At 28.4% G+C, this 18,731-nt stretch overlaps 1 protein-coding gene across 3 annotated transcripts in view; it reads right to left on the bottom strand.

Moving 5' to 3' along the window:
- Positions 1-18,731, bottom strand: part of Myo81F (unconventional myosin 81F) — a 141,938-nt gene that overhangs the window by 20,607 nt on the left and 102,600 nt on the right. For all 3 annotated transcript variants that reach the window (XM_015513577.2, XM_089217489.1, XM_015513578.2), the window contains exons 4-6: positions 3,937-4,189; positions 1,853-2,043; positions 540-758 (exon numbers count right to left, since the gene is read on the bottom strand). In XM_015513577.2, the coding sequence (XP_015369063.1) occupies positions 540-758; positions 1,853-2,043; positions 3,937-4,189 (663 nt within the window). The remainder of the gene's footprint in view (positions 1-539; positions 759-1,852; positions 2,044-3,936; positions 4,190-18,731) is intronic.

The following is an 18,731-nucleotide window of genomic DNA, read 5'->3' as shown; positions in this document are numbered from 1 at the left end:
CATTTTTAGTGATTACTATAAAAGTTTTGAAAATTATAAGAACTACCGATATTTACTATTTATGTTATTTCCTTAACTGAAGTCTTAAATAACATATTGTGTTATAATAATATGTATTGGGAGCCCAGAAGACAAAGGTTATGAATTTTTGAATTTCAAAAATTAAAACACCTAAAGATAAAAGTCTTAAACGTTATTTTTTAATTTTTTTTTTTATATACCCATATAGTTTTTGGAAAGCATATATAATATATTATATTATTAATTGTAGGTATATTTCATCATTTTATTTGCATACTACTTAAGTGTACAATATTTTAATATTATTTAGTAATGTTTACCTACGATTTTAAGTCCGACTCGTATAGAACAATATTGTTATATTTTAGTGGTTAAGTGTTATTTTTCAACGAAAGCCAACTCAACCGCTTTAATATTCCACTAAATTCTGAGAACTATATTACCTACCTAATTGTTTTATGGAGCTAGGTATATCATATTGTATAATACAATTTATGATATTAATGGTGTATATTTACCCGGAAAACCGTGTTTCCCAGCCACAAGATGGCTGATAAAACGCAGAAAATACCATCGACCATGTTGAGTGGTATGCGGAGCACGTTGAACGCCAAACGCAGCGCATCGAATTTGTGTACGTCCGAAACGCCGTCAATGATTATGCAGCCCGACTGGTTCAGGTAGTTGTAGAACTCGGGTGGTTTCAATTTGTACAGCTCCACCAAGTCCTTATTATGCTGTCGATAACATAACGAATAAACATAATATATATTATTATTGTCCGGTCAATCAAAAGAATATCATTTTTTTTTTTGTTTTATGAAAATAATTTTTAAATTTTCAACTTAAGTCACACAAAAATGTATTGGGTACCTATTCGTAAATAATGTTATTAATATAACACCCTCAAGAGGTAAAATGTTTATTGAATTTGTATTACCTATGTATTAAGTGCATTTAACAAAAACAGTCAGAATAAAAATGCCTTATTAGTATATATTGAATAAATAAAATGTAATTTTAAATTTATACGAAAGACACTTAGCCGATATACTAATAAGTAATATGAATAGCTAAAGTATTGATAAAACGTTATTTTCATATATTTACACAATATAGGGTTATTATCTTAACAGCGAACACTCGTAATTTCGATTTGTATTAAATCTTTTGGACATTCAAAATACGATTATATATTTGCAGATCTCTTTTAATATTATATATCACCCTTATTAATTTCGTTTTTCTGATGTAAAATTCAAAACACGAACGATTCAAAAATAAATATTTAAATGTTAAAAATGTTAAAAATGTATTATGACGTATTATGCACATATTTAAAAAATAATGAGTATAAAGCATGCAGTGCACGCCACTGAAAATATTTTCTCAGTATTCTAAATAACGAAAAATTTGTTTTAAAAGGTTTATTTGCATTTAGTTTTAATATTTCTAGGTATTTTTCTTAGTATTTTTTTTTTCACTAAAACCGTCCCAAAAGTACGAATTTATCTTGGTTGTTATTTGGCCCTACTTTGTAATAAAAAAAACCCCATCGTTAAAATATTTAGGGAGGTAATCACTAATTATTGTGTTTTTATCAAACAGTTAAAAATTATTAAAATTTAAAAATTTAAAATTGATTATTGAATAATTTCTCTTAGAGCAATAAAAATAATAATAAGTGATTCAAAAGACGTCAGAAAATAGTTGTAATTTTTGGTTGCAATATTATAGTATCAGTATCTATGCATTCCATTATTCTAATGGGTACTTTTGGTATATTATATTATATTACATTCTAACTGGTACTTATCCGAAAACGACTTACCCTAGCGCCTTCGGCGAGCTGATAAAACACGTGATAGTTCCGTTCGCCGGCACTTTGGAACGTAATTCTCGACTGTTCAAGCAGGTAATCTTGTATAATGCATCCTTTAATCATCCATTTTCCATCGAAGCACACCTGCATGAACTTTCCAAAGCGGCTAGAATTGTCGTTCCTTGCAGTTTTCGCGTTACCTAACAAAAAATACAAAATATAAAAAATATTGGCTAATCATAACTATTATTGTTGTCATATGTCACAATATCCAAAATACAAAATTATTATATTATACAGTTCTTAAGTATTGCGTTTTATGGAAACCCACTTTTTGCAAAATGTGTAATAACTAATAAGTATCATTTATTTCATGAGTGAAATTCATATATATATATTATAATTGGTAAAACAACAGTTAGTTTTTAATTTTTAAAACTATAGTTTTAATTTAAATAATATCTGGAACAAAAAAATTTTATTTCATAAAATATAAATACTGGACGTTTATATCTTTTGAAAAACTAACAACGTTTTCCTTACCGGTCGTCGATATAGAGGATTTAAATGAGTTAATAATTTTATTAAAGCCAATTTTATGTACTTTAGATTATTTATTGCAATGCCAAGTTAAATTTACTATTTATAGTTTATACCAATATTAATTTCACTCAAATACCACCTTGAATCGTTAGAAAGAAAAAAGTAAGGCATTTGTCTTCTATGATACCTATCTACATTAAGAGGGTGCTACACACATATTTTATTTCTCCGTCTTACAAGTAGGTTACATAGCAAATAACGTTTAACTCCGTTAGTTTTTTTTTTTTTTTATTAAATAATTTATTTATAATACTATATAATATAATTTTTTCCCCCTAAACGTATTTTCGAAAACTAACCATCATCTTTACCTACCTCACGACACGATATTACTTCGTTCGGTTAAAAAAAAAAAACTTAACACAGGTGCCAGTGAGATGTCATAATTTTCAAAATAACCTCTTTCTATAATCATTAGTTTTTCATGATATGAAACATACAAGTTGTTTACGCTATGATAAAGTTTCGATAAATATAGATATTTTCAATTCCTAATCTATAAATATATCGAATCGTAATACATTCATCATTCATACCTCCATACGCATCTGTACTTTACTTAATGACATTGAATTACTTATACCTAATCTTCAGTAGCAAACGACTTAAAAATTTAAAATTAAAACAGTTGACATATTATTATTTCGACTTTCGAGCATGGGATATAGCCATAATTAATTTTGTTTTTCGTATGTGATGAATACCGTCTTAGTATCAACCTACGTGCAACGTCGATTCCAAAACATTGATAATTTGATTATAGGTTCAATTATAAGACATTAATTAATGGTTGTATTTCATTAATTAGAGACATAGACCGGAAAGTCTGCATACTCGCTGATGCATTGCCGTGTAATTGGCCCAATGAGAAAATTTAACTTAATAACCGTCACAGTATTTAACTGAATCCGATTAGAAGTCGTGAACAACCGTTGTAAATCCTCACTTTTCATGTTTCAAAAATATAAATTACAAGAAAAATCCTACTCGTAAAGCACATTCAGGAACAAATTTTAGTTTTTACTAATTAATCATTTACAACAGTCAGTTGTTTTAATTTTTAGTCATTTTCATGACCGATATTATTACTATTATTTATATTTAGATATCAAAGAATGTTGGACATATTATGTTTTCATTTGAAAAATGACACAATTTTTTTTATTATTTGTGCCTGCTCATGATGTATCAAGTGTTTAGGTTTATTTAAAACCATTTTGGATATTCTATTGTAAATCAACTTTTATTCTTTTAAAATTCTTCATAATAGTAAACAATATGATGTTGTCTACTTCAGTTTTCTTATTGTTTTCAAAGATCTCCCTCCCCTCGAACATCCCTCCATAATATGCATGTACTGTATAAGAGCCAGCGACTCCACATTACCTATGTAATATTTTTACAGGTCGTGTAAACTATATAATATGTAATTATATAATAATATTATAATATCGTAGATACACTGGTTCTATAAATAATAATATACACACCAAACGACTCCAAAATTGTGTTGGCTTCGAGTATCTGCTGTTCGACCCACGTGCTCACGTTGCTGGTCACCGAGCACAAATATTGCAAAATGAATTTGGTCGTTTCCGTCTTTCCTGCTCCACTTTCGCCTGATATCACGCACGATTGGTCTATGTCTCCGGTCTGCAAACTGTTATAGGCTGCTTCGGCCACGGCGAACACGTGTGGTTCCAACACACCAATTTTTGATCCATGATATTGAAACACGTAGTCCTATAGTAAAAATAATAATCTATTAATAATATAAAATAAAACGACGATTAATACGATTATTTCGTCTTGTTAACGTTGCGACGCGTCGTCGAGTTGTTTGACGACGCATAATTACTACCTATGATAAGTTAAAACAATCAGGTACTTATAGGAAGTAAAATATTATAAAACAGGGAATAAGTAAAGTATATTATACTAAGTAGGTACAGACAGTGATTTGCAGTCGAATTAATAACAATAACCTTATTTTTGATTTCAACAGTTTCGTTTACGTGTGTAGTCCCATCCTGTTAAGCACCTATCATGTAACAATAAAAATATTCGTATGTAAACACATTTACCAGTCTTATATTACCAGAATACCTGATATTAAAATTCGGGCGAAATCATTTTTGAGCACTTTGTAATAACTATTTTAAGCCAGTACACTATTTTAGTCGTGCAAAATTCAAAAACATTTTATCACATCTGTTATATCATTGAAGGTACGCCAAATCCTGAGTGTAGTCAACGCCTCGTCTCACAAATGTGCTATAACCATAGGTAATACATTTTTATTTCTAGTATTTTTCAACACCAATCGAAATAATTCCCGAATATCCTTTTTTCCGAATGGATTACTTTCCAAATAGTAAGCATTTTCTGAATACAATTATTTTTTAAATACAATATCATACATTTTTGTTCATAATAAGTTATAATTATTATTATTTTGACAATAGGATTATATTTAATATTTATATTGGTCACATTGTTTTTACAAATATAATGTCTATAATACATTGTCTGTATTTTTTACTGTTGTAATCAGTATTGTATGTAATACTATTTTCAAACTTACAAATAAAAATAACTAAAAAATAAGAAAATTATCTAGGGTTTTAATAACATTTAATTTTTTAAGCAAATTATAATAGGTTAGTATTTATATAAAATATTACAATTCAAAAATTCAAAAATTCACATAACTCACTTAAAAAGTTAAAACAATTCAAGTGTCGTTAAAAACTCATTAGAAGACACACATAATATAATGGTATGCTATTTATATTTGATAGGTACATTGACATTATAGTAGGTACCAAACGTAAATATTTTTTATTTTATCAGTTTTCAATGTTCTAAATGTTTCAGTCAGTACTGTGTTCATAATACTATAATACATAGTGTATTAGTGTCAACTGCAAAAACTTTTGTTTACCAATATAAGTAAATGTCTAGTACCTGCTTAATGAAATGTATACAATTATTTAGGTGGTATTTTTAGTTACCACTGCAATTTGCCAATATACAAAAAAGTTCATTAACGAAATAACTTATTAAAAAAGGTTTATAGTTTGCATAACTCAGTTATATTTTGCATATCCTCAAATATTATTACTAGTATAATATAAATGTACAACCAATTTACGTTTTGGATCTTGAATGAAAACTTCAAAGTGTTTATAAATTATAAATTATAACTTAAAATAATGAAGAACACTATTTTGAGAGTATTCAATTTTATAAAATAATTTAATTACTCGGTTAACCACTCACTCCTGTTTTTCTAGTAAAAATTATAATTGGTTCAAAAAGACAATTAATTTGATTTCTATTAGTTTGGTACCTACAATAGCTATTATTACCACTCCTCCTTAGAAAAAGCTGAAGCCCTTGCTGAAATCTTTGAAAAAAACAGCAGTGATGAAAATTATTCCCCCGAATTTAGAAACTCAAAATCAAAAAATGAAACAGATAATCCAATTACATTTTCAATGGATGAAAACCATCCAATAAACACACCTATCAATGTACAGGAACTCTATGATGCACTTTATAAATGCAATTCAAAAAACAGCACAGGCCATGATGAAATACCATACATATTTATTAAACATCTTCCTATCAGTGCCATCTCTATACTACTAAAAATCTTCAACTTAATATGGGAGAAGAGGACTTTCCCTACTTCTTGGAAAAGAGCCATTATTATACCAATACTTAAACCCAACAAAGATCGACACGAAGTTACATCTTACCGGCCAATATCTCTAATATGCACCCTAAGCAAATTGCTGGAAAAAATTGTTAGCAAAAGATTATATTGGACTTTAAAACATACAAATTTTATCAGCAACCAACAATTTGGTTTCCAAAGAAATAAGTCCACCATAGATGCTTTAACTATACTAACAGAAGACATTTACTCAGCCTTCAACATCAAACAACACGTACTTTTAACTTCACTTGACATTGAAAAAGCCTACGATATGGTTTGGCGCCATAGAATACTAGATATACTCCAAAAAAAATAATATTAATGGCAATACACTCGCCTATATCTCAAATTTTCTATCAAAACGAACCTTCTCTGTGAAATTAAACGAAACCTACTCCAGTAATCACAATCTCCAAAACGGCATTCCCCAAGGATCAAGTTTAAGTGTCACCCTCTTTATAATAGCTATTAACGAACTTCCAAGTATAATACCACCACCACTCAAAACCATTATGTTTGCCGACGATAGTACTATCTACTGCAAAGGAAGAAATGTAAACACATCTAAAACAATCATGCAAAACGCCATAAATGAAATCAGCAAATGGGAAAAATCTACGGGATTCAAATTTGGCCCAGCAAAATCCAAAAGTATCCTTTTTTCATACAAAACAAATATAACCCCACCTCATATTTACATGAACAATATTCTAATTCCGCCCACAAATGACTTAAAAATGTTAGGCTTAAACCTAAACAATCAACTAAACTGGTCCAAACACATAAAATTTTTAAAAACTAAGACCAAATCAAGATTAAATGTAATCAGGGCCATTTCCAATCGAGCATGGGGTGCTAACAGCATCATCATAATGAGAACATATAAAAGTCTAGTACTATCCGTCATAGATTACGGTTCCATAATTTACGGAGCAGCCCCTGAAGCAATCTTAAAACCATTAGATCCAATCCACAACCAAGGAATTCGACTGAGTATTGGCGCATTTAAAACCAGCCCCATACCTAGCATTCTATGTGAAGCAAATACTCCTCCACTCGAAATAAGACGAAACATGCTCACCTATAAATTTGCACTTAAAAGACTAGCCGACAAGAACAATGCTATATCACCATACCTTTTCAACACTTCACCTCCTTCATTACACTTAAAAAAAAATCAACCAATATCTACACGAATTAAAAAATGGCTTGACACAACAAATACACCACTGCCTAAACTGCTCTCCCCTACGCCCTACATATTCCCCCCTTGGAAAATGAACCTAAACATCAACACCTCAATGATCCAAGAAATCCAAAACATAGAGCCGTCCGAAATCCCTAAACATTTTAATGACATTATACTTAAGAATTTCTGTAATCATAAAATTATATACACCGATGGATCAAAATGCAACGTCAAAACAGGACTAGCTATAATCACAGATGAAGAAACCTTTAAGTTCTCTTCACTGGAGATTAATTCTATTTTCACCATCGAGGCACTAGCGATCCTGAAAGCCATAGAACTAACTGAACAAAATTGGAAAAATACAAAATCTTTCTTAATCGCCAGCGACTCCCTTAGTTCTATTCTAGCTATACAAAACCAAGGGACATCAAATGAAATAATAAAAAACATACAAGAAAGAGCCTCTTCCCTTGCCCCCCGTTCGGTAACCTTCATGTGGATTCCTGCCCACAAAAACATACCAGGAAATGAAAAAGCTGATGTAGCAGCTAAAGAAGCCGCCTCCACCAACATCAATACCCCCAAATTAGACCTTTCGTCTTTCAAGGACACCGCCCGAAACTCCTTAATAAATAGCAAAAAGATTCACCAACGACTCTGGGACCAGGAACTGAACAACAAACTACATCAAATAAAACCTTTTCTGTCACCTAACCCAAATCCTCCCTCAAGTACGAGAAGACAACAAGTAATATGGACACGGATGAAAATTGGACACACTAACATCTCACACGTACACCTAATGAGAAGAGAGCCGAGACCAAACTGCGAACTATGCAACAACGCACCGATTTCCACAGCACACCTACTCCTGGAATGCCCTAATCTATCTGAACAAAGAAAAATCTTTCCACACTTAACATTAAAAGATATTTTAAGTATAGATAATTTTAACCTCCTAATAACATTCCTTAAAATAACTAATCTCTATAATAGAATTTAAATAATTATATATTACTGTTACCTATACCATTAACACCATATACCTGTATTATACTGTACTTCCTTTATTTAAATATTAATATTAAGATGATTGTAAATAACTTGTAAACATGTTTTTCCGGCTAATGACTTTATTGTTGAAGCCTTATCATTAATAAAAAAAAAAAAAAAAAAAAAAAATAGCTATTATTACTGTGACATTTAAATTAGATTTTACAGTAAAAACGAATCGATTATTATAATATTCAACGGAATAATTCAAAATTTAATAATAACATTCAATTAGAAGGTGTAACAAGGGCTAAGTACGTATATTATATTATATTATTGTAAAGATTGTTACATCATAACTTATATTAACATAATATGTACAAAAGATATCTACATATTATATGTACATTTATATTAAATACATAACATAAATATTATGCTTAATATATATTAAGCCCCTCCTGTTTAGTCATACATATATTACTGTAAGGCTACAGCCAAATTCGAATATATAAGAGAACGGCAGTTCTCCGCGATTATCATCACATGCACTTAAACTCCAAGACAGTCTCACATTTTGGTAAACCTTGCTCGTAAGTAATAATTAACATTTATGTATTAGCAATTATTTAGATCAATCTGCATTTATTTGCAATATTAAAAATCCTGAATACCCTTCATTATGCTCCCGAGCAACGGTTAAAATATATTCAAGGAAACTAACTTCTTCCCTGAAAATCATAATATATTTAACTGGTCATCCCCGACCATGTTACAATATAACTAGATATTAATTTGTTCTCTAAAATAGTTATCTTTCAAATCTGAAAAAGACATCGGTAATACGTGAGTATTTTAAAGTATAAGGACCGTTATAAATGGTAAGGAATATTTAACAAACCAGACCAGATCATTATGCCGTGAGTCGTTATGGCTCGGTTGAAAATCGCTTAGGTGTAGGTACGTCATGTTATACCTTCACAATTTCTCCCTATTTTTTTTTTCTAAAACCACTACAAAATTCAAATAATGATATTTACAAATTTACAATACGTAATACTTAGATTCCGACGTTTATAGAATAAATTATAAAGTCACGTGTAAAGTGTTTTTACTACACAAATTTGTATTGCATGATAAAATTATATATAAGTATATAATATTGTATTACAACGCACGTTTGGGATTATTACGTACACTAAAGTCTGGAACTGTGTGTATTTTTCAATACATTAATTATCAAATAGATACCTAGTACAAAATATAAATTTGTTTATTATTGTTGCTGTCTGGTGGCGTATGATGGGGTTATAAACACATTTATTTTGATTTTGACCTTTATTAAAATGCCATAACGTAACAATGGAAAACGAATGGGTAAAGGAATACACGTTACACTTAAAAGTATAGGTACCTATCTACACTTTCAGACTATAATCCGTATTATGAATCAGCTCAGCCGAAGAGTGACATATTAAATGCAATTATTTATTTTGTTGATCATTCGATCACAGATGGTACAGAACTATTCAGAAAATTACTATATATAATATATATATATATAGTGTCAAATTAGTCTAGTCTCGATAACTCGAAAACCTTGATATCTCGAAATTGTTTGGTACCTCTTGAAATTTTGTTTGAAGTATGTAACTCGAAAAAACCAAATTTATTTTTATTCCCCTTGAGATTTGAGTTATAGAGACTGGACTGTATTATATATATATATGTATATTTATTTGTGTGTTTATATGTGCACGGGATCTTAAATCGTGATACGCTGCCATAATATTAATTGTTTGATATATATATTATAATTTAAAAGTAAAAATAACTTATAAAAAGAGCAAGACGTGCCGAGTAAATTATATATATTAAAGTATAGCAATATTATTTGAAAAACACTTTATTTTATCCCACTACATAAAATAATTATAAATAAAAAGAAATATTTCTATGTTTAATAATATTTTTGACATATTTGATTGCATAAATGACTATAATTAAGGTACAGGAAGAAGTTTTGTAACATTAAATTGAATTATATATATATTTTTTAAAGTATTTATATTTTCTTTTTAACTGAATCAAGTTGATATTTTTATCCATATGAACTTTAAGCTTTTAAATTTAAATATATTAATACAATTTGTCAATAAACTAATGACTATAGATATTGACTTTTTATAGAACAAACCCAAGATCATTTTTTTTCATTAATCTCTTTAATCGAAATCGGAAATATGAATGTAAAAAGTAAGCTGAATTAAAATTGAACTAGAGAAGACTAAATGGAACGTTATTTTAAAGTTAGTTTTAAAATGCCATAATAAGGCGTAATAAAATGACGTTCTAAAATGTTATTGTTGACGTCTAAAATTATCGATCGTAATTATTCGTCATACAAGAATGCATTTATTTGAAATTGACTTTTAAAAGTTAAATTGCATTTTTGGCTCCAGCTCAAAAACTATTGGACCGAATTAAAATACAAAAATATTAAATGTTATCATTTTTAACTACTTTTACGTATATTTATAAAATATATTCAATAACTCAAACCAATGTACCTCCATTTATATATAAATATACCGTTTTCATGTTTCGTTGTGTGTTATGATTTATAACGCAATTTATGGAAATTGGACACGTGCATGATACTTATTAAACGTTCCGTCTAATACATAATATAAGAAGTATAAAGTATGGTCCTAACGATGACGAAGGTTATAAATTATTATATTTATTGTTATTCCTTTCTTGGATAAAAATAGTTTGAAATAGTTTTTTTTTTCTCTAAGTAATTCCCTCGACTCTATTATGGTCCAATACACGCGTGTGCGGTGTGCTATAAGTTTCACACTGATCGGAAACATATAATTCATCAAAATGAATTTAACGATATTTTATCACAATATTTTGTTCACAAGAAGTACAAATATAGTCGCGAACCACATAAACACTGAAACATATACCTATCGTGAACGATAATAAAAAGTCAGCCCCTCACCATCGTGGCAACTGCAGCTAAATAAACTCAAAGGATAAACATTAAAAACCTATAAATAATTTATGTACTCGAGACACTTGAGTTATTATTCCACACGAGTGCACGTTGTTTCGTAATCTTGAAACCATTTATATGTACCTACCGTATAATATTATTATGTCAGACTATAGCAAGTGCATTCAATTTTCAATTGGTATAGTATAGTCTAGTACATTATATGCCAAACATTCGCTTATGTCGTCATTGCAATAGTAGTAGTAGTAGTAGTAGTACCTATATTAAGATCATTTTTTTTGAGAAGAATAAAAGAATTAAACATTTGAACATGATTCGATCGATCGTATTTATCGGTACAACTGACTAGATAAGCCTATAGGCACACGAGTACTGCACCAATACTCAAACAAGCAAGTGTGATCTGTGTGTTTTGGTAGACATAATATTATAATTGCAAGTTGCAATAAAAAACATATTTTAGAATTTTATTATACAGTGATTATTAAAAAGCCATTTTATGATCCTAAAATTAATATTTAATTCTAATTCAAACAACTTAATAATACAAAAAATTCAAAATCAGATTTAACATTACCTAAATATTACTACTTACCACAAAATTTATACACTTCAATATTTTAATAAAAAGGTTGACGAAATAAAAGGAAAAAATTGTTCATAAAAAAAGTGTATCATTCAATAGATTAGATACACAATTTTATACGCACGGCTGCTGTATAATATGATCATAATTCGTATTATCATATCATGCTTTATAATAAATTGTCAAAAATGAATTTAAAACAAATTACTAAAACCAAGCATCCGAGATGATATTGGTATTATATTTGGTATTATTGGAATTATTATACTAAAATTTAAACAAACAAACTGTGTAACTCAACAGCATAACTTAAAGCTGTTGGCCAAGTTATTGGATTATTATTTTGTACAAACACAAATTCCATGCAGCACTGTTCCATTAATTATTAATAATTGACGGCATTAGATGATAGGCGTTGGCTAGAAGCTATATTCTGTTGAAGACGTACGAAACCACGAAATATAAGGTAATATTGTAATAATATAATATATTAATTGTACCCATATATCAATTATTTGGAACATTTATTTTTAAAAGTTATGTAGGTACATTTAGAGAAAATTCGTTTGATCGATATATTTTTTACAGTAGTTACTATTATACAAAACATTTTTTTTTTTCAGTAGTAAGCAGGGTCGGATAAGTTATTCTTGACTCTTGGCACTTCGAGAAATATTTTTTACCTTCCAAAATTGGCCAAATTATAATATCAATAAAAAAATAATGATTATCTAATCTCGTTTTTTTGCAGAATGAACAATTACATAGCTGTAAAACAATAACGTGATTTGGCCTTTTTTTCCTACATACCAGTTTAAAATTTTGGAGGCCCTTTAAGATTTTTTCGAATGCTCGACTGGCATATCTGACACTGTTGAAGGTAGGTACTTTCAGTATGTATCAAAACGTATCTTTATATTAAAATAATGTACTACATATCACGAATACAAACAAAAAGAAAAATTGTAAGAGAAAATTTGAATAATTTAAGTTGAAAAAAAGCAAAAATGTTGTGGTGATCAAAGCTTGTGGCCAAACGTGATGGGTGGGTGGGACGAAAAGATGGATTTGTCACATATATAATATATTCTTATAATATGAACCGAATTTCATTCAAAATCGTCCCGACCATCGTTTTTATGCGTGCCCCGATTGCCGGAGGAAGACGAGCGTTGGAACGCTAGATGCCGCTATAATATCCTGCTATACATCGACGGTTGTCGCAGTGACTGAAGCCAAGAAAAAATATCTGAACTAAACGAAAACCTCCGAACCGTAAGCAATTTGTTAACCTTCGTACAAATTTGAATAATAATATCATCATATTACTGATATACTATAAACAGATAACTGGGTCCTCCTCAATTCCATATCACTGTCAAATATACAGACACACTTATAATTACTGCCGTCCAAACTGAGTTGTGTGAAATTCGGATAAGATCACCACAATAATGATTGCACTAAAAACTGGAGGAACTAGTAAAATTTGATAACTATGTTGAAAATCTTACAGCCAATTATAAAGGATGTCAAATATTCAAAAAAATATTAAGCCGCACTAAATAAAAAACCAGAACAGCAAAACGAGTAATTCAACACATCCAAACATCTGCTATACCACCTGCAACTCGCAGGAGTGGGCATGAAGTACCCAATTCAAGCCCAAACTCAAAGGGAAAACCTTCATACGCCAAAATCACAGAAAACATCGATCCAACCAACCTCTGCTTATCATCATCACTTTCCTTAATAAATTTAAATTAATCTTAAACCCTCTAATTGTTGCTCTAACTTCCTTAATATCCAAAATCTCACTCCCACTCATTAAATGTTTAATTGTTATCATTAACAAACTAAGTTAGTATTTTTATCTTAATTGTTCATAATCTATACCTAGTGCTTATGTAAAAATGTATTTATAATCGTTACGTTAATCTGTTAAAACTTTTGTAAACTTCAAAATATCCGTAGATTAGATACCCTATTTATTTAATAATATATATATATATTATATACTATAACATAATAATATAGGCAAGGCTTATAATCAACCATAGGTATTTCGTATATAATTAAGTATTAGGTACTATTAGATATTATTATATATATATATATATATATATGGATATAAATGCTTGATAATATTTTTAGATACATATGTGAAAATATATAATATTTATGATATTTATTTAGAAGAAAGCTAATAAGAAGTATAATTAATGATGTGCCAAGAATAAAAAAAAATATATAAAATATTATGGATACATAATATTATACAGTAATATTTTTATTATAAATTTTATTAAAATTATAATTGAAAATTGAAATTATAATTCTTTGATAGTGCGTTTTATAAGTCGGTTATCATATTGTGAAAAATAAGTAAGTATACATGTAAGTACTTAGTATAGATACAAATAAATTATTTTGAATAAAACACGTTATATAAATTTAAGTAGGTAAAATAAAATGAAAGCATCTACCTATTACAGATTTGAATATTTTTATATTGGTTAATTTTGTTTTAACTTACAACAATTTTTTTCAGTATTTATTTTAAGTAATAGTAGATAATAAATATTTTAAATAAATAAAAATTTCAAAATTGATAGATATTTTATTTTAGTACATGGAATTTATGATATTATTATAAATACGTATTTGAATATGTTGCCAAGAAAGTATACTTTTACTCAAGTATTTAACAAGATTATTCATCGGTTTTACTGTAGTCTTTGATCGGTTTTACTGAATTTTAGTATTAATAAAAACCTTAATTTTAATCTGTATACTGGCGTGTTGCGGTAAGTATACCGTCACAATAGTAATAATACTTTAATTACACCATTCTTGTTCTGTCATACCGACATCGTAATTATTTTAAAATTTCAGTATGCCGTTCACCACACATCATGTTATCACTTAGCTTGTGGAACCACGGAGGGAGAACAAAATTAAAACAAAACAATTTTTATTTTTTTAAATATATTAAGACAATTCCACCTGTGACGGAAAAGTCGAGTTTTTGTTTTGTTTAGTTTTTTTAAAAATATTTTACAATGCGTGGTTGCAAGTGTGGCCAGTTTCACAGTCACGTCTCGGTCATTTATTTTGTCCCAGTTGTAAGGAGTAAAGAGAAAAAAAGCGGCTAAGTCGTGGGTGTCGCTCTGCAGTACAGTAGATTACAAGTTGGTTACTGTAATCGATGGAATTAAATTTGAATCCAATGATATTATATATGTTTGTATACGAAAAACGAATCTGAGAGGAGACGGTTTATCTGTCTAGGATATATTATAGATTATTAAAAATTTTCAAATCTTAGATTTAAAAAGTCTCTCAAATGTTTTGAAAATTTTACCATGTTTAGGTAAGGCTAATATAAGTAAACAACCCAAATTTCAAGTTTTTACGAGTGTTGTTATCCGAATTACAAATTACCTAAAATTTACTTTATTATTAATTAATAATTATTACACACGCCCCATGATTATATGGTCTTAAAAACGAACCTTGTCTAGTGTCCGCATGACCTAAACTACTGAATATGTCGAATACTATTAAACACTTTTTAAAGACCAAATTAACTCATTAACTGTCAAGTAAGAAAAAAAAATAATAGTATTCAATACAGTGGTGGATTTTTTGAGTAGGGCGTGGCCACTGAATACAAGACGCCAGACACGTTTTATATCTAATTAGTTTACCAAAAATTGTATAGATAATGCATTATAATAAAAATAACTTTGGAAATTTTGATTTATTGACATTTTTATTTTGGCCAGGCCCTACCCAGCCTAATCGTTTAATAAAGTAATAAAAGTGTCCGTGGGTATATAGTATATTACTTTATATCATTATTTTTAGTTGAAAAATATCAAATAGATTATTAACCAGAGTTGAATATAACAATATACTGAGTGATTTTTTTGAGCACTTAACACTGTTCGAATCAAAAAGTATTAAATTGTTTTTGAAGGATAGAAATATTATCTTATAATGTATTGTATTTATTTTTAATTTCTTACTTATTCGAATGACAACACGTATTTTTAATTTTAATTTAATATTCAGGATATAGGTAGTTCTGAGTATTTAAAAATATAAAAATGTCTAACGAGTAGTTAATTATTATTTGAAGCATATATGAGCAGACTGAACAAATGGGAGTGGTACAAACGTGAACTTCTCAAAATGTTAGTATAAGTACACTACAACTCTGCTTATATAAACTTTAAATAATTATAATTTATAAGATATAACTGATTAAAAATTTGTTATAATTATTCTTGTTATTAAAAATCCATGCTCTCATTCAATTATGTATAAAGTTTAAAATAATTACAAAGATCAGAAATTGAAAAAGGAACATTTCTTAAAAGTTTGATTTGTAAACGACATCAAATTATAAGAAAAAATAAATTTCAAAAACAGTAATGTTATTTTAAAATGATGAGTATTTTTCAATAAAGTAATCACATTTTATGCATATCACCATAAGTAGGTTTATAACATTTAATAAGTTCATATAGAAAACAAAACAAAAAAACTTTCGTTTATGAAACTGATTTTAAAAAACCACCTACGTACCTATTCAAATTTAAAATTAATAATTGCATACCACAACAACTAGATATAACCCAATACATATTTTAAAAAATAATACTTTTATATCATAAAATCTCTGTATTCATTTAAAAAATGATTCACCAAGCATACTCATCCCCCTTTTTTCTTCAACAATGCAGTTAATCGATTTATTACATTTTTAAATATACTTTAAGACTACCTATATTCTCAAATTATTGATATTTGTACTTAAGACTACTTAACAAGTGTCCAGTGGAGATATAAACTTCTGATTTTCAAACGAGAACAGCAATTTTCAAATTATACAGTGGATAAGAAAGACTGCAGTGAAATCATAAATAAGAAAAAAAAATTGTGCAAGTAGTCTATTTTATAATTTTGTTAAATTATTTTTAAGGACTATTATTCTTAACACAAACATATTAGTAACTAAAGTATCACTCATTCAGATTGTGAATCTCAGGTACATTAACATTAACGTTTTCAAAAAAATGATCCATTAAATAGTTTATAGTAAAAAGGGGAGTTATCATTTGAAAACAGATGTATGTATCACCATTCACCGCAATACACTTTAAGTGGTAAAAACAAATTCAGGAACATGGTCTTTGTGTTTATTCGAAAATTCAAAAAAATCATAATTTAAATACATTTATTATTAAAAGGAAAATGGGGTGAGCATGCTTGGTGAACTGCCCGCTGGAGGTATAATGTATAAGTCTCAAATCGGCAAATCGACCGACATATAGTAAATGTAGTTATTAAATAAACGTACCATATACATAATCATATCATATCATAATTTTTCGCACATGTAATTTTTCTTCAATATAGCTTATGGATGTGTATGATGTTTTTGATTGGTCCTAAATATTATTATGATAAAGATTAAAATAAATATTACCAACCAATCAAAAATATCAGTTAATTGCATTAATTTTTAAAATATCATTCATACCTAGCACGGTTTGTATTGAGTAACGGTTAGATTTGACATTCAAATATTCTAGGTTTGGTAAATTGATATAGAATATCAATTATTATTATGTTACTAGTTTATTATCTATAGTAATACGTATTTATTTATTCATTCGAGGAAAAAATGAGACGTTACACCAATTATAAAAATTGTGTACAAATTATTTTAACGTCTTTCACACTGGAGACTCATTAGACTTTTGTTTAAACCTAAATCCTATTTTTTTACATTTGCATAATTACTTATCAAATACATAATTTTGTATAAGTACATTTCCACGATTAATCATTGAAACACAGATTCAAGAAAATATTTTAATAAGTAAAATATTTAAGACAGAACAAACGTAAATTGCACACAGATAATTTTACTTATATTTATTTACTTTGCGAGTATGAAGTTTACTTTTTAAATTATTATTTAAATAAATTATGAGCTATACCACTAGCGGAAACATAGAGAAAAATTATTTGTTTTCTTATTATTCTATATCACTTTTTCTCAAAAATGTAATAGGTATTGTATAATGTATATGGCTCATACACTATATGTGGCACGTAGAACGACACGATTTTAGGTAATAGATTAATACCATTAAATAGGTTTTATAATGACAATTATTTTCAAATTAAAATACGACAGTAAAATATACACAAAGAAGCGTGTATACTTAACAGTCAGAATGTCCGTGTACAAAATTGCTTAACATAATTTCCCGATGTTTAGCTGCGGCTAATTTTCTGGCATGTTTGCGCTCCTAAGGAGATTGTTTAGTAAAACCTAGTTGATCTGCACGTGCACTGGTAAGTATCTGTCAAATAAATAAACAGCTCGTTGACACAGCATCACACAGGTTTTTATTTAAACGGGATACGCGAAACCGGTGTCATCGTTAGAGCTCGATAATATTTAAATAACACGTAAAATATGTTAAAACGCATGTTTTATTCATCCATTATTTTTTTTTTTCCACAACGCGTAATTGAATAAATTATATGACTGAGAATTCGTTGTAATCAAAATAATAATAATATTCACAATATTATGTTGTGTAATTTCTTTGATGAGATGATTATTTTTTATACAGCGGATACTCCACTAGAATCCCTCATGATTGGTTTGGTTTTGGTATGATTCTGTTAGTATGTACATGCAATTTTATACTTTTACTTCAACATTCATACAAATTACAC

This window comes from Diuraphis noxia, unplaced genomic scaffold (genome assembly GCF_037042655.1).
Source record: "Diuraphis noxia isolate RWA-SAM2 unplaced genomic scaffold, SU_Dnox_SAM2 contig0001, whole genome shotgun sequence".
NCBI lineage: Eukaryota > Metazoa > Arthropoda > Insecta > Hemiptera > Aphididae > Diuraphis > Diuraphis noxia.
This window is presented reverse-complemented; position numbering and strand designations above follow the sequence as displayed.